The sequence below is a fragment of the Macrotis lagotis genome, chromosome X, assembly GCF_037893015.1.
Source record: "Macrotis lagotis isolate mMagLag1 chromosome X, bilby.v1.9.chrom.fasta, whole genome shotgun sequence".
Lineage (NCBI taxonomy): Eukaryota > Metazoa > Chordata > Mammalia > Peramelemorphia > Peramelidae > Macrotis > Macrotis lagotis.
In genome coordinates, this window is record NC_133666.1 from 66976978 (window position 1) to 67000693 (window position 23716).

The 23716-nt window shown below is 44.5% G+C and overlaps 1 protein-coding gene across 2 annotated transcripts in view; it reads right to left on the reverse strand.

Annotated features, from left to right (window-relative positions):
- Positions 1–9830: 9830 nt before the first annotated feature.
- The window catches only part of PCDH19 (protocadherin 19), a 119275-nt gene continuing 105389 nt past the window's right edge, over positions 9831–23716 (reverse strand). For both annotated transcript variants that reach the window (XM_074202221.1, XM_074202220.1), the window contains exon 5: positions 9831–15106. In XM_074202221.1, coding sequence (XP_074058322.1) covers positions 14517–15106 — 590 coding nt within the window. In that variant the 3' untranslated portion in view covers positions 9831–14516. The remainder of the gene's footprint in view (positions 15107–23716) is intronic.

Genomic DNA, 23716 nt, shown 5'->3' on the forward strand with positions numbered 1-23716 from the left:
AGTTCATCCTTGGGATGACTCCGAAATATTTGGTCAGAGAGGGAGAGACCTCTGAGGGCTAGCACACAGAGTGGACCTGCACAGAAGCCATCTTAATCAAACCTGTTAGGAGCTATCCAAGGAAGGCACAGATCAGACTGAACTGCAGGACCTCTCTGATGTCATACAAGGTGTTGGCTTGCAGAGAACAGCTGGATCTGGAAGTTTGTGCCTTGGACAGGCTGGAGACCTCATCTGGGGAAGGAAGGAAGTACACACCAGGCTACATAGACTTTTTATGCTGATAAGGGCTAGCTGATGCTGAGGTAAAAAGGGAGAGGGGTGGAGGGGGAGATGGTAAAGCATGGCCAGGATGGTAGACTTGGTGCCCTAAGCTGAAGGCCCAGATGCTTTACCATCATAGCTCTGGCCAGGAAGCCTGGGGTACCACCAGAGGGGATCATTCTACTCATCATCTCTGCCAGGCTGATCACCTCAGCCTGGGCCTCCGGAGTAGTGAGCTCAGCTTAAACCACAGCCATTGACATCAGTGGGTGTGGAGGTGATGGGGCAAGAGGTGTGTGTGTGTGTGTGTGTGTGTGTATGTGTGTGTGAGAGAGAGAGAGAAAATATGTCATACCTTGATGGCCCAGCACTTTTGGCCTCTCCCTCCATCCTTGTAAATTGAGATGCCTTTTGCTGGCTAAGAAGAGCTAAAAGCCAGGTGATGACACCAACCAACTCCTGAGTACTTCTTTAATAAGCTAGCTTCCTCATTAGCCTTATGCAACTCAGAGGCCTGGGGGAAGCCAAACCCTGGCCGCCCACCTCACCTTACCTCCAAAGCTCTCAGCCAGCTTAATGTTTGTGTGGGACAGACCTGGAGGCAGGAAACTAGGTGGGGAGACAAGCATAACATTTGTAACCAAATAGCAAACAGGTAGGGGCCCATCCTCTGGTCTGTAGCTTTTCCAGGCCCTTTATTTCACCTCCTCCTCCCTTCTGTCACCCATGTCCTAACAAATCATCTCCAGAGAATTCCAGCCACTGTGAAAGGCTGGTGGGAGAAATATTTTGTCTTGGGGGGATCATACCATATGGTTCCCTGTTACAAGGCCAACCCTCACTACAGTGGGGCGACTCTAGATTTTTCTTGGAAACAGCTTTTTAGTGTATCATCATTTTAATTGGGTGCAGGGTGTCAGCCATAAAAATGAAACCAAGATGTTCAGTGTTTGGGAGGTGGATGAAGAATGTCTATGTGAAAAATATTCTTCTGGAAAAAAAGTGACATTTTAAAAAAAAAAATCAAAGAAACTTGGGAAATTTCGTATAAAACAGATGCACAGCAAAGTAAGTGGAGGCTAGAAAACAACAGTCTGTGTCATTGAAGCAATGTGAAGGTAAGCAAAAGAGAAAGACACCCAAAAGTTGACCAATGGTGAACTTTGATGACTTTTGAGAATTGTGGGTCAAGCATACCTCCTGCCCGGGAGAGAGGAGGATCACAAGTGACTGACATTCCAGGGAAATGAGCTCATTCCATCTGCCAAGATTGCCAGAAAGGATCTGAAAAATAGCCCGAGGTCTGCCATTTTGTCCCTCCCTTCTCTGGAAGTTAGAAATACAGGGACATGGGTTTTTTTCCCCCTACAATCCTAGCTCTCTTTCTCATGTTGGCCCTGGGAGGAAGGCCTTCTCTGACTCAGTGCCTCCCCACTGAGGCTGATGTTTTGGTCATCTTACTCCTCAGCTTCTCAAAGTCTGGCCCAGGCTCCCCACAAAGTGTCAGGCAAGAGTTAAAACATCTTTCGTTGACTTTGGAGCTTTCAAGAGGGACTGGTACAGGGCATGTCTTTGACCCACCATTGGAAAATATAAAATGGCTTGCTCCACCCCATCCCCTCCCAGGCACCAAGCCTCTATAGCCTAGGCAGTCAGAGACTTCCTTGGCACTTGGCGCTTTTTATTTGGCTTTGTCATATAATGCCAGAGATTGACAGAAAGGCATCCAGATCAAAATGTCTAGAGCACCACTGTGTGTGTGTGTGTGTGTGGCGGCAAGGCGCTAAAAGTTAAATGGGTGCCCAACAATTAGGGGAAACTGAAGTGGATGAATGCAGTGGAATGATAGTGCCACAGAAATAACTGAGAAAGGGGACGAATTCACAGAATCATGGGAAGACTTGTATGAACCACTGGAGAGTGAAGTCACCACAACTGGGAGCTCAACTGACACAATGACCAGAATAAAGGAAAATGGCAATGAATGGTAGCCAACTGATCGTAGCACTGACCAATCCAGACTTTTGTGAATTGGCATCAAAGCATAACTCCTTCCTCTTAGCTGACAGGAGGTGGGGGGGGCGGTCTATGGGTGCTAAATGAGGCATACCTGAATAGTTCTTTGTAACCCCTGTTATGGAGTAAAAGAAGTTACTAGCAATGTAAAAAAATCATCTATATATTTGTTGTTTAAAGAAGAATGAAAGAAATCAGATACGAGCGCCCTCTGTGGAAGTCCAGTCAGTTACAAGAGGACAATTCTTTTTGTCCATTGGAGAGGCATCTAGGTAGGATAGTGGATAAAGTACTGACTTGGAGTCAGGACAACTTGAGTACAAGTCTTGCCTCAGATATTTGCTTGCTGTGAGACTATGGGCAAGTCACTAAACTTCTGCTTGCCTCACTTTCCTCATCTGTAAAATGGGGACAATAAGAGCACCTGCCTCCCAGCTAGCTTCATGAGATTCAAATGAAATCATGTAGTTTAAAAAGCTACACCTTCAAGTTTACTGGACAGGATGAAGTAGACTCAGTGAAACTTCTGAAGCCCATGTGACCTCCCCCATGCTGGGTCTCCCCCCATATCTGTGGTAAAAAGAGCTGAATTTGAAGTTTGACATCAATTTGGCTATTGGCTGCCTCAATGACCTCAGTTTGGGCATCTGTAAAATGAGACAGGTGGACTTCATGACTAGATAACCTGGTAGAATACCTTCTCTGTAAAGACAGGGACTATTTCAGTTTTGCTTTTCTGTCCTCAGTCCTCAGCACATGATCTGGCCTCCACTGGGTGCCTAGAATGGTGAGGAGTTGAATTATTCCAAGTGCCCTTCTGCTCCTAGCTAGGGTGATCCAATCGAGTGGTAATAGTGCTAGGTGGCTTTAAAGTGGACCAAAATACTTGGTATGCATTATCCCACCTGATCCACAGGTTGTTCTAGTAAGCATTCTTATCCCCATTTTACAGATAAGAAAACTGAGGTGTAGAAGATCAAGATGTGCCTGTGACCACATGACAACCTAGGAGGGATGCTGCCCACCCAGATTGTACTTCTAGACTTCTTTCCCATACAGCCCCCTCCTTTGCCTTTCCACTGCTCCTCCAATGAAAGTCAACCCCTTACCTCCAGTCAGCAGGCCCCCTCTTCCAACCCGATCTGGGGAACACATCGAGATCCATTTTCCAAGAACTTAGTCCTCTGATCATGACATTCAAGCTTCCAAAGCTTCCATAGCTTCCATGGCTTCCATCCTCTCCAAATAACCAAGGTCTGCTCCAGCTGGGCCTCATCTTCCCTCTCCTCCTTTGACGTTTTTGTCCTTCGTTCTCAAAGAAGACCATGACATCAAGGAGGTGATGCCGTAACCCACACGTGAATTGGATTGAAGTGAGGGGGGGCTGTGCTCAGTCACCAGCCTCACTTTCTCCTCCAGAACCATCTGAGTCCAGTGGCCAGATCTGAATCAGGACAGCTAGAGATAGTCCTGGATGTGGGGCAATCACAGTGAAGTGACTTGTCCAAGAGCACACGGCTAGTAAGAGTCAAGTGTCTGAGGCTGGATTCAAACTGCCATCCTCCTGACTCCAAGGTCAGTACTCTATCCCTTCACCATCTGCCGCTCTCCTCTTATTGGCCACTGATCTCCTTTTTTTGAGCCAATTGGGTTTCAGCTGGCTGCTGCCCCCATTCCCATCAGACAACTGTTCTCTCTGGCTTTCTCACCTCCTTCTCCTCTATCTCCTGCCTCCACTAGTCCACCATCCTACTGAGCTAGGCCAAGTCTCCAGTGGGGTTGGGGGGAGGTGAGGGTCCCTCTGATGCTCCTAATTCCTCTTCTGTGTTTCATGCTTGAATTTCAGTGTCGTGTTAGAGCAGCCAGTGGAGAAATAGCAACACCCACACTAATGAGAAGGTAAGAGATTGGAATCAGAAAGAAGTAGGTTCAAATCCAGCCTTAGACCCTTAGTAACTGTTCATCCCTAGCAAAATGACTTCTTTGGGCCTCAGTTTCCTTACCTGTCAAATGGGGATAATAACAACCCTAGCTCCCAAGGTTGTGGTGCTATGTAAACGTTGGCCTTTGTTGTTATTATGATGTTATATAAATTGTTCTGCACCTCTTAAAGCTGGGATCCATCATTCTCTTTTTTTAAATTTATTTTTATTAAAGGTATTGAGTTTTACAATTTCCCCCCCAATCTTAAGATCCATCATTCTCAATGACTGCCTTGGCTCTTTTGTTATGCTGGAGACTCCTAAAGGGAAGGAGTTGGGTCTTCCTCCCCTTTCTAGCTCCACTGGGTCCCCCAGCCAATGGCTTCAGTCACCACTTGGTCTCCAAGATTCCTGTCAATGTTGCTCACTTTAGTGGACACCTTCCCTCAGGGAGCTCCCTCACGTTCTCCTGGGGACCTGAGCACGTAGATGTGAGAATCAAAAATGTAGATCAACTTCTTTCCAAATGGAGCGAGTGAATGGGGCGGCTAGGTGGCACAGTGGATAAAGCACTGGCCCTGGAGTCAGGAGTACCTGGGTTCAAATCCGGTCTCAGACACTTAGTAATTACCTAGCTGTGTGGCCTTGGGCAAGCCACTTAACCCCATTGCCTTGCAAAAACCTAAAAAAACAAAACAAAAGAAACAAACCAAATAGAAGGAGTGAGAACAGCTGGGGGTGGGGGGTGGGAAATCAGGAGAGGCCTGTGTAGGAGGCAGTACATTCCAGACTTAGGAGGCCCGCCAGTGAAAAGGTATGCAAGCAGGCCAGTTGGGCTGGAAGAGAGAATTCAAAGATGGGATCGGGATTGCGGCTGGTCTTGTGGTTCCACTGGTATCATAAGAAATTCCCAGGTGAGGAAACTCCCTCTACCAGTGTACGATGGCAACTGAGAGGTTTAGTGAGTTGCCTCAAGCATGGAGAGGTGAAATAACTTGCCCAGGGTAACGAAATCACAATGTCCCAGAGATAGGATTTAAATTAGCAAGGTTAGTCCTTTACCTTCTAGACTGAGCTGCCTCTGACATCCCTGAAGAAGAGTAATTGAAACAAACCTGGAAAGAGAGTGATTATGGAGGACTTTAAATGCCAGGCTTCAAAGATTGTATTTTATCCTAGTGCAAACAGGGAGCCAGTGAAGATACTTGAGCAGGAGAATGCCATGGTCAGATCTCTGTTTCAGGAATCAGTTTAGCAGTTATTGAGAGGGTAAATAAAGAGTGGGGGACAAATCAGGAGGCTTTAATAGTTCTCATGAGTGGTGAGAGGGGCCTGGACTAGAGTCATGGCATTATAAATCGAGAGAAAGGGATGGATAAATGAGCTGCTGGGCAGTAAAATCAGCCAGGTTTAGCAACTGATTGGCTCTGGGGAATGAAAAAGAGTCAAGTGTAGAAACTGGGTGAGCCTGGCAACGCCAAGAGGGAAGTCTGCAGGAAGGATGAGTTTGTAGGAAAGATGTGATCCATGTTGGATGCAGTCAGTTGTGTTGGATATGGTCAGTCGGAGCTGCCAGTGAGGCACCGGGGCAAAGAGGTCCAACAGATAGTTGGTATTATAACTCTGGGGCTCAGGGGAGAGGTGTTTTGGGGGTGTGTAGAACTGTGGTCTCCTCCATGTAGGGAACTGGTGTTAGAAATCTCCACCCCTGCAGACTGGCAACTCACAACATAGCTTCTTAAAAGAGAGTTGCTTTGAGGGTTGGAAAAAATCACTTGCCTTCATCCCACAGCTGGCATATGGCAGAGGCTGACCTCAAATGTCAGTCTTGCAAACTCCAAGGCTGGCTCTCTATCCACTACAACTTCATACCATCTCTCAAGGGAGAGATTAGGGTTCTATATAGAGGCTCGAGAGTCATCTGCATAGAGATGATAATTAAACCCCCAGGAGCTGATGAAATCACCAAGGGAGAGTACAGAAAGAGAAGGGAAGAGGGCTCAGGACAGAGGCTTCTGGGACGGCCACACTTAGCCAAAGGATATGGAGAGGAGGGAAGGATTTGTTCCCCCCCACACTTCTGTGCCTTTGTGTCCCCTTGTGTCTACAGGACACTCCCTCCTCACCCAGGCCTTTTAGAATCTCTAGCCCCTCTCTCACCGCTTAAGGTGAGGATCATCTCCAACATGAGGCCTTTCCTGCAGCCCAGCCACCACAATTACTTTGTATTTACTTCACATAAGGATAAACCTTGGACCTGAACTGGCATTGTCTTAGGAAACTCCCTCTACCAATACAAGTCAGTGCCTTCTCTGTAACTAATTATCTCAAGGACTGAGAAGTTAAGTGACCTGCCCAGAGTCACACAGCTATGAAGAGGCAGAGGTGAAACAGAAATAATTGGTAAATAGGGTATATCTGCTTTTCAATGTACATGCTGTCCCAACCCCAAGGTGGAAGGGAACTTCTTGTTGTGCCAGGACTCTTACATTTCTTTGTATTCCCAGAGTCTGGCACATAGTAGACACTTGAAATCTTCTGAGTGAATTTAAGTGAAAAACCACATTGTCCAATTGGGGCCCTCAAGTTGAAGCAAGGAAAGGGGGCTTCCAACAGACCCACTGAGAACAGTCAGACTTTTTTAGAAAACTTGCTTCATTTGTTCTGCATATGAATGTGGATAGACACACACACACACACACACATATATATATACATATATATATGTATATATATACAGATATATATATATATATATATATATATATATATCTTCTTTCTGTCTCTATCTTTTTCTCTGGATCTCTGGCTTTTATGGCTCATTTCTTTGTTTCCAGTAAGGAAAGCGGGGAATTAGGCCTTGCTAGTGGCTGGCATCTCACCATCCGAGCAAATGAGGGAGGCAGCTGGTGAGGCTGGCCTTTTGCTTCCTAGGATGCTCTCCATAGGATCCCTAAGTTGAAAGGAGGTGGGAAGGATGGACTCTTCTGGACTCTAGTTTGGGGAAAATCACAGTCATGATGTAGAAGGGATGTATCCAAGATGACCCAGGGAGACAGGGTTAGTGAGCCAAGATGGCACTTCCCCTGAAGGCAGCATAGTGAAGTGGGCAGACTTTGGGATTGATCATGGCTCTGTCACTTACTAGCTGTGTGATCTGGAGTGTGTCCTTTCTCTTCACTAGGGTTGTTTTCTTTTCTGTCAAATGAGGAATTTGGTCTAGACGACCTCTGAGGCCTTGCCTGTTCTCATTCTTCACTTGACTTCATTTGCTATGGTTCTCATTGCTTCACATGCCCGTTTACTACAAAAATACCATATGGACAGTGACTTGAAGCAGAGGGGCTTGGACTCTGCTGAGGCCCAGCACCTTGGCGCCTGGGGAGGAGGTGTGCAGGGGATGATTCTGGACACTCCCTAGAGTGAGGGAGAGAGGGAGGGAGGGAGCAGGATCAGTCAGAGAGTTTCTGAGATTCTGCTTCCTCAGAAGCAAAGCTGGGCAATGCAGGCCAATAGCCAGTGTTTTGGGGGTGGGGTCCAAAGAGTGCGTGTTATCCAAGACAGGGCCACTGACTCCACAGTTGAGCCTCACTCCTCATGGCACAAGATGGTGGAGAGTCCCATGGCCTTTGGGTTTATAGGCCCCAAATGGCTCAGAAATGATTTGATGGAGCAGTTTAAAAAACCCTTTCCTCCCTTGAATTAGGGACACGACTTCACTTTTTCTTGGGTTCTGTCTTTCTACTTTTCTTCTAAGAATATAGCGTCATTTTAAAGTCAGGTCTAGTGTCTCTGAGCTACTCACCACCAGGTAACATTGGAACTGGAACCACTCCTGTCCTATTACTTTCCAGGCCAAAGGAGCCCCTGCCATCATTTGCTGACCTTCCTTGCTCTTCTGTCCTCTGATGCCAGCCTTGGCTAATTCTCACCAATCTTTCCATGAATTCTTCAGGGAACTTGTTCTAGGTAGAAGTCTAGAAATTTTTCTTTTCCCCTCCTTTGTCTTCCTCTTTGAAAGCAAACTGGATTACTTGTTTTGTTTAATGATCAAACTGGACTGAAACAGGCCTCCTTCTAAGATCTTCTTCTAAGGAAACAATTACAGGCCCAGGAGAGGTGGATGGCTCTCTGGAAAAGTCCTTTCCGTCCGACTAGCCTGCCAAAGGAAGGTAAGATATTCTTCCCCTTCCCAAGGTGGGGACTGTGCAGGATGGAAAAGGTAAGAGGGGAATCTTTCAAAAACATCTTGGGTCTCTGCACTGGTCTGGGAGTCAATGAAGTGATATCCTATACCAGCTCCAGGTTTTATCTTCTTTGAAATGTACCTTTACTCCTTGGTGATGTGGTGTTGGGCATGTGGTGTAGGGATGGGAGAAGGGAGAGGCTACATTTTGCTCATTGGGTGTTAGAGAAGCTTTAACTGCATATGACTATGATGGAAAAACAAATGGGAAAACATATTTTGAAAAGAAAAGAAATACAGTAAATAGAGAACTGACCCTGGAGTCAAAAGGACCTGAGTTAAATTTCAGTCTGACACTTGATACATTCTAGCTATGTGACCTTGGGCAAGTCCCTTAACTTCATTGCCGCAAAAAAAAAGGAAAGAAAGATGAAAGAAAAGAAATACTGGACAGGAGATGTATGACTGACAGCTTTGGGTAATTGCTATACTTAGAGAATTAAGACTCCCTAGCAGGGCCATAAGTAGCAATTTTGGCACCAGTGGCATTTCCAATGGGAGAGAAGGTAAGGCCCTGAAGTGTGAGTGCAGAGGATACTGAGGCAGTGTGGAGGTCAATGGGCTGGGCTGTGATGTTCTCTGACAAGAGTTGTATCACTTGTTCCCTAGGAAAGGAAGGAGCTGTCAATGTCCTAGGACAAAGCTCTGATGACCCCACCCTAGATATGTGCCTGTTCCCCCCAGTCTAAACTCAGCCCAAGAGCCCTTCCCAATCATCACCTCTCTCCAGGTTGCTCACTCAAATAACATTTTAGCAAACAAAGATTTTTTTTTCAATAATTGCCTTGATATGAAAGTGCACTGAATTCTCAGAGCTAAGAAAAACCACATTTAGGAGGAAAACCACCAGATTAAAAGAAGCAGTGTGACACCATAACTGTAATAATTTAATAAAGCTGCTTTTTTATCATCTTCATAAAGAAGAATAGTGATTCATTTTCACTTACGAGGACTTGATTGTGAAGAAAATGTACATAACACCCAAGTCAGTATACAACACAATTTAGTTTTCCAATAATTAGTCACAGAGGCTATTGGATGAGGAGATGTACCCCGGTGACAGCCCACAACTGCATCCTGGTTTGACTGGAAAAACAGTAATCACTTCTCCAGGCTCATTCCCCTCACTGGAGGAGGAAGCCACTGGCATCATAACTCCTGCAATGAATACTCGAATGACCAGATAGCCCTCATAGACCAGTCTAATTCTTGGTCATTCTCTTCTGTCCCAACTTATTTCAGCTGGTACTGATAGAAAAACCCACCTAAACAGTGTTGTAAGGAGAGTCGGTGATTTCTTGTTTTTGTTTTAAATAAGTTTGGCCGTAACTATTAGTTCAATTGGTTGAACAATTGCTTTGTGTGTCTTTTTTAAACCAGTGCAGTGAGATTAACAGACATTTTCCACCCATGACGGGCAACACATCTTCACTCCAACAAATAATTTTTTTGCATGTGATTTATTTATTTATTTATTTTTTACCAAGAGTTTTTTAATTTTTTTTCCAACATTGATCAGACAACATGTTCTTCACGAAAGCAACTTGTTTTCAACTTTAAAAAGTAATTGACAGTTGTACAACAAGTGACCCACAGGTCATCTCCAGTCTCACAATAAACAGGGATTCACTGCAACAACTCCATTAGGACAATGCATTAAGCTCTCATGGATTTAATATTGAATATAAAGCCACCCAGTCCCAGCCCCACCCACACATCCCCCCTTTGTATATCACCTTGTATATACTTGAGAAGAATAAACCCAAAAAACAGTGTTGCAGTAGACTTCTGTGTAAGAATACAATTTGACTCATGAAATGACTTCCTAAATGGAACTTCACCAAGTAGGCAAACACGAGGATTGTATACAATGGACTTCTTAAGCTTGTTTATGCCAGTTTTCAAAGCTAGCTATGCAGAGTGAGGGCCTTACTGCCCTGGATAAATAGCGGAGTGGACCAGATTTGCCAGAAAGAAATGCTTTGGGAAAAAAGTCACCACCAAAATGAATCTCATAAAGCTAAATTGAAATTACACTTACAATTAGAGCTATAATATACATTAAATCTTTCAAGATCCCCAAAGGCCCAGCTATCCCCCATGTCTCTGGGCCTTGCCCCAAATCGCCTTTGTTTTTCCGATTTCCGCTCAATACTACCTTAATTTAGCTTCTGAATGATCATAGAGCTAAATGGGGAAATAAAAGAAACAGAACTCCTCCCAATCCCATGCTAAAAGATGGGTATTGGGAGATACCCTTGGCGATGTCTCAAGGGGAAACACTGCTGGGTGGCCCCATTGTTATGTCTCACGCTATGTTTCCTCAAGCATTTATTGACTGGAAGCCAGTGTGTTGTCGCCTATGGAATTCATGAATCGACATCTCTCTTGTCGATAGCTCTAGTCAGTAGGTTTGTTCCTTCAAGATGAACTGTGGGTTCCTTGTGTCCATCATCTGTACAGCAAGAAGGTTGGTGGTAATGTCACCCATTGTTTTTTGGTAGGGTGGCAGGGATGAGGGAGGCTTCATCTGACCAGGTTCATACTTTACTACTCATTATAGGGGAAAGAAAGTAAGAGAATCCATGTGGCATGGTTTTCTACTCCTTTGTCCCCATATATCATATTCCCAGAGTTGGGAAAAATATCAATTAAACTGAAATTAAAAATCTCCATATTGTACAAAGGCGCTTCCAGCCTAAGGAGATACCCAAGGCTGTTGGTAAGAGAACATTTCTGCTTTTCAACTCCCAGTTGGACATCAGATTAAATGGAACAGGGGCTCCTGATGCTTTGGGAGCTGAAATCCTTCTCTCATGTTAAGGTATGTGGCATGGTTTAGGGATGAGGGTGTGAAAGGGAGAAAGGGGAGAGAAGACTGGGGATATTTGGCCCTTTGCTCTTTATAGCCTTTCATTAGGCATGTGAAGGAGCAAGGAGAAGAAAACACATCAATTACCACACCCACTCAGGATTCCTTGCACACCATTCTGGTTAGCCATCACAGCCTGGTTTTACCTGGTTGCAAAAGCCTTTCTAGATATTTGAGGTTTCCTGGGAGGGTCATGTAGGGCAGTTGGGAAAAAGGCTATTTTTTGTGCCTTACTATGCTCAGTTGAGGGCTTGGAAGCCACAACTTCTCTGATTGTCCATGGAGAGATCCATATGATTGAGTAGAAACAAAGGCATCTAGGTAAGGAGAGAGGACAAGCCTCTAAAGCGAAAACTGGATTTCTAAGACACAATGGGGAGAAAAAAGGGAGGGGGGGAGAAAAAGGGACAAAAATCCTGTCACAGCTGATCCAACCATTTTCGACTCTGCTGGTAAGAGGCATGGCAGCCAGTGGTCTCCATGGCTCAGCAACCACAGAAAGTTACACTTAGCATTCTCTTTTTCTGTAACCTCTGTATCTCCCTAGAGCCCACTGAGCATAGTGGGAGCTACAGCTGTGGAAAGACTGCCACATCTGACTTCAAAGTGGTAGCTAACAACCTAATATCAGTATAGATAGTAGAACACAATCTACATTTTACAGGCAGCACTAGGAACTTAAAAAAAAAGATGATGGTGGGAGGGAGGAAGGCTTCTCGCTTCTATTACTCTAACAGAATGGGTCAATTGCTAAAGAAAATAAATTTCCTAAGATTTCAATGTCAGCGGGCTGCCAGTGGAAGGAAATAAATGAAAAAGAAAAGAACATGGGAGCAGCAGAGAATGAAATCCAGTGAGAACAAAAACATGTAGATGGCATGGTGATTGATCTCTAATTGGGTCAGTTTCAGAGGAAAATTTGAGGCTATGTAATTTGCATGAGGTAGTAGTATTCAACAGTTTCACTAGAGATTCCTTGGGAAACTCTTTATCCCCCCTCCCTCTGCCCCACTATCCCCCTACCACTACCAGATAGATAAAACATTCTTAGTGATGAACAAAGGCAAAAAACGTGGACAAAAAAGCAAAACAAAACCCCACACAGATGGTGGAATATATTTAACTGATCTACCTTAACCTCAAAAAGAAGAAAGAACAATCTCATTTGGATGTTTGTGCCCTGACCTCAGGAAGCCTTCAGTCTGGGCACTCCAGTGAAATTCAGTCATTGACACTAATGAAAAGAGGAATAGGAACACTTGGTCATGGAGAAAGAACTCTTGTCCTTCGAAGTTCAAGGCAGAGAGAAGATGGGATCTGGTTTGTTTTGTTTTGTTTTAAATAATGAACACTTGGGTTAAACACACACACACACAATCCTTTGGCTAGGAAACACAATGAATGAGCTGAGAATTAAGCAAATTAATAAAAGAAAATGGGGAGGAAACAATTGTAGAAAATGGTAAAAAAAATGGTCAGTTTGGTTAAAAGGGGAAAAAAAAGTCTAGGTTATAAACTCTAGCCTATGGTTGTTTTTTTAAGCTAAGTCAATTTCATGGGTTTTCATTTGAGTGTCTTCATTCATGTTCAAATCTTTAATCACCCCGAAATGTGCTCATTCCAAAAAGCCTAACTTTCAATTTTCTCCATATGGAAGGCACATAAATTTGATTAGTAATGTTGCTGTTTCCCCTAGGTTGGCTTAAATGTTATGCTTTCTATTACTTACTCTATCCCTATTTAGAAGCCCAAGGTATAGAAAAATAAGATTTCAAATTTCAGGCCCATGATGAGCTATGCAAACTAATTCCAATCATGATTGGGGAACACTGAATCAGGAAGTGTGGGTCTAAAGACATGCTAATTTCTCTCTCTAAATAGATTCAGTCATTTTGAGTTTTAGATGATTGGAGACAGGGAATAGTGGAACTTGGGAACCAAGGAGTTCAGGAAACAACTTTTCCTGCTCAGTGTCTAAAAATTAGAAAAACGGATCTCATAAAACTTTCAGCAGAGTATTTCTGACACCCACAAATTAGGTAACCAACTATCCGAAAATGCCTCTTTCCAATTCCGCTCTGTGAACAAGACTGCAAATGATGAGCCATCATTCATTACATAGGCTCAGAAATGTGCCATTTTCCCCAAGTTTTCCATCTCTGGGTGCAGTACCTGATGGTGTGGCTGCCAGTTCAGGGAACTGTATCTTCTTTTTGAAACACAATTTTTAAAGTCCATTGCCATCACCACAAGTGTGATCATGAGAAACACTGAATCAGAGAATAGTAATCAAGTGACAACAAACGGAGTCTTCTTTGTGGGCAGGTGTCCATGGGAAACTAGCAACATCATTAAGTGCGTGAGTTTTCCAAGATCCTTGTAGGGATTCAACTTGAAGTCATTGAATTCCTGGTAGTACAGTGTCTAGGAAACAGCCAGTCGCTGTCTGCCAAATGGAGACATTGGTGTGTTGATTAAATGTCCAGATAGCAGTGTTCTGTTTGTTTTTTTTTGTTTGTTTGTTTTTTTGTTTTTTTTGTTCTCTTTTTGTTTTCTTTTTTTAATCCTTTACAAATAACCCGAGCCGCAACTAGAATAGGATGCACGAGCCTTCCTTTAGTCCACAGTACTCACATGAGGGTGTGCTTCCTCCTCATGGTGACTGCTGTCCCCTGTTTCTCTCCATCAAGGTCCTTAAGAGCCATGAACAGCAGCTGGCCCTGATCTGTCACTATGGCATCTCTTCTGAAATGCCTTCTTCCTCCCTTTAGATTGTGCTCTGTACCTCTCCCTTCTCCAACTAAGTCTGCCCTAGGTGCACTTTGGGCTAGTTTTGGCTCCACAAACAATAGTCATTTACATTATAATTTTACTATAGAAAAATATAGAAATCCAAAATACTTAAGACATAATACTTCTTACAACTCAATTTGTTTTACCTTTGTCCCACCCCAAGGCCCCCAGAAACCAAAGCTAATTTGCTCCAAATGAACACCTCAGTTTCCTGTTGAAACAAGAGGGATTGTCACATTATGACAGTATCATTCACAAACAAACAATACACTTAGGGAAAGCTTTGAAATACAGGCAATGGTGAGCCACTAAAAAGCTGTTGAGCTGGTTGATTTGCACATATTTCACCATGGTTGTTCTGTGTATCGATCGCCATGGTTGCTCCTCTTCTGCATGTGCCAGCCTACAGCACAATATCCTTCAGCCTCTTGGCTCCGGGGGACTCTTTCTCTGGACTTTCTGGAAGGAGAGGGTTGACTTCTCGCACCACCTTCTCACTATCAGCTCCACGCGGTTCGGCTTCAGTGGGACGAGAAGGCCCATTGTTCGGGAATGGCTCCACGGTGTGGGTAGCAGGGCAGTGGATGATGGCACTGTAGGTGACCATCGTTGGCTTGGCAGGTAGAGAACTCTTCAGATGGAGAGGTGAAGTGACCGGGCTGATGGCTTCGCAACCATTGCCTGCTTCACGGATGGCACTGGTGACCTTGGGGCTGCAAATGGCCAGTTCTGCTGCTCTCTTGCCTTTCTGAGCAGAACGCTCCTCCGCGTGGTCACTCACATCCTTGCCAAAGGTTGCAAAAGTCCTCTTGGTCGTGCAGTCTTCGTAAACCTCAACATCAGCGGCGGTGGCTTCAATAGACAGAGTGATGATGTTTCTTCCACGATCTGGGGACTTGGCCCGAGTAGGAAGAGGGTTGCGGGGCATCCAGCACCTGTCAGAGTGACCAAGAATGCGGCATTCTTCCCGGCAATGAAAGCTTTCATTTTGATCTGTTTAAAAAAAAAAGGAAAGGAAAAGGTCACTTCCATCAGCCTTTCTTTTAGTATCCATTGAGATGCCCCATTTTCTAGTTTCTCAGGCCCCAATTCAGGGCCTACTCAGAAATATCTGTCATCTTCCAAGAATCAGACTTCTATTGAGTTTGGACCAAGCATTAGGCAAGGGATTGCTAACAGGTCATATAGGAGTCTTCCCTCCCCATCCTTTTTATTTGGGCTGCTGTTCCTACTGCTGATGGAACCAAAACCGAAAAGGAAACAAGGTATGATGAGAAATATATTTAAAAAAAAGGTTTGTCCAGAGTGTCGCAGTGCTGCTAGTCAGCGTTTTTGTTATCAAGCAGCCAGGCTCAAAGGCAGCGTATTGGAAGCTTTATCCAACAGAAGCTGGGCAGGCCATCTATAGTGAGGTTTTCCTTACAATGTGTTTTTTTTTTTTAAAAAAACCTGTTCATTCCTCTTCTCCCACACTTTGACATACCCCCATTGACGACCTACCCTCCAATGCCCAATCAAAGGGCAGGGTGGAGGTCTTCGTGGCAGCAGGCCATTTCTAGAACTGATTCCCCTAAAGCTGGAGGCAGATAGACATCTTTGCCTTCTGCTCAGCTCTGCCTTAGCTTGCCCATGCCAGCAGCTCCCTTTTCTTCTCTTCCCACTCCCCAATAGACAGGGCTGAGGTTTAAATACTGATGCCTGGTGCACCATATCTGACTGTGGATTTTATCTCCTCTCCCATTCCTCAGTGTAGTTTGCCTCAAGCTGGGTTTCTCACAGGTAGCTGCAGAACAGAGAATATTTGGAATCTGATGCAGAAGGGGTAGGTGTCTAGGGCTCCGACTTTGAAAGGCCTTTCCAGATCAAGGTCATCAAGGGCTAAGCCTGCTCTGGGACCCTCCTTGTCAGAGGGACAGACCTCATGAGAGTCCAGCTTCAGAGCTTCCTTCTGCCCACCCATACTCCCCATTCATTTTCCATGGGGTGTTTAGCACCTCGGCTTTCTGGTTACATTTGTATTTCTACCACATTCTAGCACAAGGTTTAGCTAATAAAAATTCCCATCACATCATACAATGCACCAAAAATATGAGCAGCTTAACATTTATAGAAAATCTTGGATGGGGGAGCAGGGGTAGAAAGGTAAAATAGACCCATAGACACACATATACATATACAAACTCATACTCACTGGAACCAAAATCATTGGAAATTTCTGCCCCAAATGTTCATTGGGTCCCTAGCCCTCCTGCCCTCCTTGGGAAGAGCAGGGAAAAAAGAAAGCAGCTGTGAAAACCATCACTATCTCCAGAGCCTTGGCTAACAAAGCCTGGAACCTCCCAAGCACAGCAGCCGACATAGCAAGTCATGCCTTCTATATGGTGATCTGACTTGTTTTGTTTGTGAAGAAGTCTAAGAAATTGCCCTGAAAATTATTTTTGCCCTGCCCTATTCATAGTTTGAGATGGGAGGCTATGGGACCAGATGCACTGGGGGAGTGGGGACACAGCCTCTAGGAGCTTTGGCTGAGGAGACATAGTTCAACCATTAGGAAAAAGGCCTCAAGGCTAACTTAGTCCCAGGAAGAAGACACCCATTTGTAGGATAGACTGGGGACTGTCTCCTGATCTCCTTCAGGCCAGCTGAAAGCACAGTCAGGCTAAACTGAGCCAGGTAGGTCTGCTCCAAAGGGTTGGGGAGGGAGCATTTATTTGTCCTCCTCATGATTATTAGCAGACCCATCACAGGGATGGGGAGAGGGAAAAGGCAATGACACCTCCCAGTTGAATGCTTCTGAAAACCCAACCAGCTGTGAAATAAATCCCTATGGGATCAAGGGGATGGATACAACAGTGACAGCCAAATTACGGCTGATGATGCACCTGGCTGGAAGGGCCAGCCAGGGCCTCTTGCTACCTGGAACTGACAAGTGGGAAATTGACATCTGCTCCTCATCCCACTCCTGCCCTCAGGATAAAGTACAGCAGGACAAAGGACCCCAGCTTCCCATTCTGGAGAATACAAGAAGAATGGCAGCTCTCAAGGCTCAAACAAGGACTACTTCCACTGCCTAGCATCAGTACCAGAAACTTCATAGCAGATAATCAATCAGTAAGGTCCCTTGTAGCTCAAAATCTATGGTCCTGTGATAAAAGAGTTCAAATGCCAGCCCTGAAACTCAGCAGCCAGCAGGACCTTGAACATGACTTTTCTGAACCTCAGTTACCTCATCTGTGAAATAAGAGGGCTACACTAAACCATCATGGGCAGAACCTGGTTGGCTTTATTTTTTTCTGTTTGTATCCTCAGATATAGATTACCTGTAGCTGATGCTAAATAAATGGTTTTTGAATTGAATGGAACTACCTCAAATGTCCCTTCCAGGTTTCCATCTGTGATCCTGTGGGGTAGCCTGGGAAGCCCTGGGCAAGCAAACCCCTTCACTGGTCTGTGAAATACAGTAAATGGCAGCTGGTCCCCAGACTTGTTGCAAGAATAAAAGGAACTAATGTATGGCCAGCATTTAGGCCACTTGAAAGACTTCTACAAATGAGAGCTCCTGCTCATAGAATCTGAGAGAAGGGCTGGTAATCAGGGACAGAGGGGAGGAAGGAGGAGAAGATTATCCTATTGGGGGAGGGGAGGAACTCTCTTTTGAGAAAAAAAGGCAGGTCTTGAGAGTATAGAGATTAACAGTGGTCTTCCCTGGCTTGGCCTAGGCACCAGGGATGGGAGGGACCATATGCCCAGTTGGTTTGGGGAGAATGGTCCACCCTATCCATGTACCATGTAAACCCAAAGGATAGTGAAGAAAGTATTTCTTTGGTGCTTTCAAGTTTGCAAAGTGCTTCCTAGAAGTAGGTCCTAGAAGCCTCAGAATAACTTGTGAGACAGGACTTTATGACCCATATTTTACAGATAAAGAAATGGAGGCTAATAAAGAAGAATGACTAGCCAACCACTCCCCAGCTAGTGTCAGTGGTAGTATTTGACTTTGGGTCTTCCTCCTTCCAATAACAGCATCCAGTCCATTTGCCAGTTGTTTCTGGATGGATACCATAAGCTTAACCTTAAGGATGTTTTTAACTTGTATTGGTAGGAAGAAGCTGCTACTCACATTAAGAGAAACACTTCTTCAAGGGAAGGCCCCAGGACCTTAGCCTGTGTCATTCATAGCCTCCTCCTCCTCCCTCCCTCCCCTTTCCCCATTTATGAGGGCAACAAAGTTAGAACACTTGGAATTTGGCCCAGATAGGTGCTCATTTGTCAGTTGAACTAACCAGAATTCATCAATCATCACATTTTTTTCTTACAAATTGTATAATGGAGACAGACAGACAGACAGACAGACAGACACACACACACACACACACACACACACCCTGAAGAACACTTCTTGGCCTCACTTCCCAAGCTCCCTGGAAATTGTTTACCTGCTAGCAAGGTATATGAATAGGATGCCAGTCAGCAACATTGAAACAAGAACCAATAATAATATCAAATGAGATTTATCTAGCCCTGGAAGGTTTGCAAAGCTCTTTCCATACAATCACTTGATTGACTGTTCCCACAGAAAGTCATTGCTTGGTGGTCCAGAGACTCATCACCCCCCTGACTACATCCCCACCCCCAGAAGCAGTTCCCTTTTGCTTCTGATCAGCTTTAGGGGAGCAGTTTGATGATGCAGACAATGGCAGCACTGGAAAAAACATGGAGACCACCATGGAGGTCATCCAGTATAATCCTCTCATTAAACACATAAGAAAAATGAAAGTCAGAGAGGGCCCAAGACCATGGTTATTAAGTGGCAGAGCTGAGCCTAGATTCCAGATCTCTTGCTGAGTAGGTGAACCAAGTAGAACATAGAATGTTGAGGGGGGAGAAGGGGCAGGCAGGGGTGGGGGCAGAGAAACTAATGGAAAATAAGGCTAAAAAGAGAGGCTGAGACCAGATTGTAAATGGAATCAAATGCCAAGCTTGGAGAAAGTATATGTGATCTTGTGGCAACAAGGAAGCATGAGAGAGTTTTTCATCAATCTTTGTCTTCTGTCATTAAGCATGGCACATGTGTGCTTGCAGTGGGGTGGGGGACTTGGGGATAGAGGTCAAAGAAAATTTCAGTGGATCTGAGTTTGTTTTTTATGAAAAGCTGCTATATTCCCCATCCAGTCACTACAAAGAAAATAGTCAATGGTAACTTGTCATTAAAGTACTTGGATGAGAAGATTGCATGAACCTTCCGGCAAAACACTTAGAAGTCTTAAATAAAGTTATCAGTCTTCAGAAGGTCTGAGAAGGCAAAAGAATCAGTAGTGCCTCAGACCTAATAGATCAGGAAGTAATTCAAACAGAAAGGCACCAAGTATGTTGTTTTGTGCTGATAATAGCCAACCTTTGTCCAGTAATTCCTTCCTTCCATAGGGCCTGAAGCTGCCTGTCTCTTAGAAAGATGGACAAGCTTATTATACAGCATACTACCAACAGCCTCACCCTGTTCCGAAAGAAGTCAGAAAGCAATGCTGAGAACTCCACCCCAGGTTTTCCTAAAGCTTTTCAAAGCTGAGTTGGTATGTCCTTTATATATTGATGTTCAGCCACAATGGATATATTCAATAATCTAAGAGTTCTTTATCTTAATACAAAGTCTGGGCCTATTAAGATCGCAGGGCTTAGAGACACTCCACCATGCTAAAATAGTTAAAATCATGGTTACCACTACCATCAAGATCAGCTAATCAGAAAAGAGTGGTCAATGCTTGGCCCAATCCAACTCAACTCAACCCAATCCAATCCATTCCAACACACATCCAATTGAGGGACTTCTTCCTGACAAAAACAGTGAGCACATACATCCCATAGATTGAGCTTAATCCTCACCAGCTAGGCCATGGCCAAAATGAAAGCAATGTAAGTTGGCTGGCATTCTGGTTTCTCCTCCAGGCCATTCTTCTACTGGACCATGCTGTCCTCAGTGAAGCCTTCAAAAGCTTGCTGCTGATGCATGATGCCTGTCCTTCCTTCTCAAAGAAGACCATGACATCAGAGAGGTGATGTCATGACAAGCACATGAATTGAATTGGAGGGGGGGGGTGCTGCGCTAAGTCACCAGTTACACTTTATCCTCCTGCTGATATATATTATTAATAAATCGACTAACCCGGTATTAACTACTACCAAAAATACCCAAACAAAAGATGGACTGGACAGACCAAATCTTGCCAACAAACAGTCCAGAGAAGTGAGTAAATGTTACTAATTCCAGAAAACCATGAGGAAGGGTTTTGCTGTGGTGGTTATATTATTGTTCTGATGGTTCTGTGATTTCATCTCTGCATGGAACTACCAGTATGGAAATATTTTCTACCCCTATTGGCTAGCAAGTCATCTGTAACTGAGGATCTAAGGGGCAGCAAGATGACTCAGGGGATAGAGCAGCAGCCCTGAAGTCAGGAAGACCTAAGTTCATATCTGGCCTCAGACATATACCACCTGTGTGAACTTGGGCAACTCAATTATCCCTGATTTCCTGGCATCCAGGGTCATCTCCAGTTGTCCTGATTCTTATCTGGTCACTGGTCTCTGGCTCCAGAGGAAAAAATGAGGCTGGTGACTGAGCACAGCACCCCCTCACTCTATTCAATTCATGTGTATGTCATGGAGCCATGTCCCTGATGTCATGGCCTTCTTTGAAAATGAAGGATAAACTCAGGAAGTTAGTTAAGGCACTGAGATGTTAAGAGACTTATCCATGGTCACAAAACTAGTTTGAGTCAAAGTCTGGACTTTAACTCAGGTCTTCTGTACCTTATAGCCATCCCTCTCTCCCTCAATCATGCTGCCTCACCATCAGGAAGGGATTTTTGGCAAAACACAGCAGCTCCAGATACTAAGGATTTTTATGATTTTTGTTAAAAACGTGCTTCCAATGCCCCTTCAACCACATGGTCTGAAGTGGTTGCTTGGGAGTAAATGTTGAGGAAAGGGCACTGCTCTCATTAGCAGGTTAAAAGTTCTGAATTCTAGGTCTGGTTTCTACCACTAATTCACTATGTAATCTTGGGCAGGGGTGTAACGAGGGTGGGTCAATCATAACTTTGTCCCAGAGTAATGATTCTTAGAAGGCCTTGACACAGCATAGAAACAAATGAGCTTCTTAAGGATCTAGTAAGTAATAATAATGACTTAGAATACCAACCTTTCAGGTACTTCCAATCAATGGAGTTCCATTAATACCAAGCTGGTGTACCTATTCCTAGTTTGAGGACCTCCAGGTACATATATAATAGAATTCTTTCCCACTCAAATGTGGAATGCAAAGAAAATAAGCAACTCTAAAATTAACCAGTAAGCATTTTTAAGGTCTGAAAATAGCTCATGATGAGGAAGGGAGCACAGACAACCAAGCAATGCAGCAGTAGACTTGTTGGCAAAGGTGTTAAAGAGAGGGCACAAGTAACAAGCCTGCTACATTGATGGGATTGCAAACTTTGTCTTCTGCCAGAATGTCGCCTTCAAGGGGGATTGGTCTGGTTCTGATTGGCCCCAAGGGACAGAAGTAGGAAGTCTGGCTGTCAGGATAGGGTCCACAGAGAAGCAAATCCAGGATTGAAGTCAGGGAAAACTTCCAAACCAGGAGAGGTATCCCCATATGGGGTAGGAGATAATGTCTTGGGAGGTAGTGGGCTTCTCACTGGAGGTCTCCAAGCAAAGAGAGGCTGGGCATATAGAGATCTTGTAGGGAAGGAAGGAAAGATGGTTCTGAATCCTTTCTGAAGTCCTTTACAAGTCTGAGAGTCTATGATTCTGTGACTGCCCTCTCCTGAGCACTCCAATACTATTTGGAAAGTATGCAATATGGAGTCCTGAGGAGGAGTTGGTGATAGCTTTGACCTCTGGAAAGAGATGGCCCTCTCAAGCTCTAAAACTTCCTTTGAATAGGACAGGAATCTGCCAAGAAAAGGCTCCATCCATCTCTCCAACACTGGAAGGGACACCAGCACAATCCTCTTGCCTGGGTGCTTTGTGGGACTTATGAACATGGTGGTACCATGGAAAGCATTTAGAGGATTTTGTGGGAAGTAGTGCTTGAACACACGCATGGGAAGAGGTCCCCTCCTGGCAATCTACATGCATCCATTCCCCCTTCTCCTTTACCATCACCCTTGGTTTTTCCCCTTCTTTCCTGTCCCCTTCTCTACCTTGCTATGTATTATCAGCCCTTCATGACACCTGGCCCCTCCCCTGCCACAATTAAGACTGGGCCTGTGCTGGATGCATGCAGAGGTTGTAGGAAACCATCCACATGGTTGAAGCTGATGAGAACCAAAAGGTTTCTTGGTCAGAAACAAAAACAAGAAACACAACCAGATACTCACTTGTTTGGGGTTAACACAATGAAGAGCCATGTTCAGTCAAAATCTTACGTGCAGGGAAAAACTCAGGAAGCTATTATCCAAATGAATCCAAATGAGCTCATTGAATTTACTTCAGTCATCTAGTAAAACTCCAAAGAATGGGACACAAGGAAGGTAAGTTTTGATTTGTGGATCAGGAAAGCTCCGAGATCATAGGATCCAGTATTTACTGTTGGAAGGACCTTTCGAGATCATCTAACTTCCCTTCATTTTATGGATGAAGAAACTAAGGCTCGGAGATTTGAGTGACTTAACCAAGTCCGTACAAGCTGAGAGGCGACTGGAAACCCAAAAGGAGAAGGCAGGCACAGAACAGGGTACCAGGGAATTTTGCTGAGATGACTTTCAAGGGTACAATATGGTTGACTCTAGACCAGAGGTGAGGAACCTCTGGCCTGAGGGTGATATAAGGCCCATGAAATCATTCAGTCTGGCACTGCCACAGCAACCACAGGTGAAACCTAAAATTCAATAAAGCTAGAAGCTTTTCAGGGATTAATTAATTAAATGTTTGACCAAATATAGCAGGGCTAATTTTTAAGCTGATAATTTTGTATGGCCGGACAATGATGTTATAAATATCCAAATGGTCCTTCACAGAAAAAAGACTCCCCATTCCTACTCTAGACAGATGTACTATTTCCAATAGCACAGTAACTGAGGGGCATGGGGAAAAGGGAATACAAGAGATGGCAGCATGCCACCTGAGCTCATTAGAGAAGCCCATGGTAGTTAGTAGGCATCGCATGCCAAAGAGGGATAGACTTCCTCAGTTTCCCCTCTTTGGAGGGCTTCCTACTTCCTTTACTTGTCTACTATGTTATTAAGGGTATTCTTTGTTTTGGTTGGGGTTCCACTATCTGAATTTTGTATTCAAGTTGAAGATTCTGGGATTTTGTGACTTCTCTGGGGACTAGATAAGACCTTCATGACAGCAGACTGCATTCACCTTTGCCATGGCCAAGTTCACAAACAAAAGTGCCATAGGGTCTAATCAATAGCCAGGGGAAGGAAAGGGAGCCCCAGATGTCAACTCTGCAACATCTCACTGAGGTCTGATGCTTGGCTGGACAGTAGGAGTGAAATGAGGAGCCATCTCTCCTCACCTCTCCAACCACCCCTGCCATTCACAGGCTGTGCACTAAAATCCACTCATTCCAATACAACAAGAAAATAGATGCAAAGGATG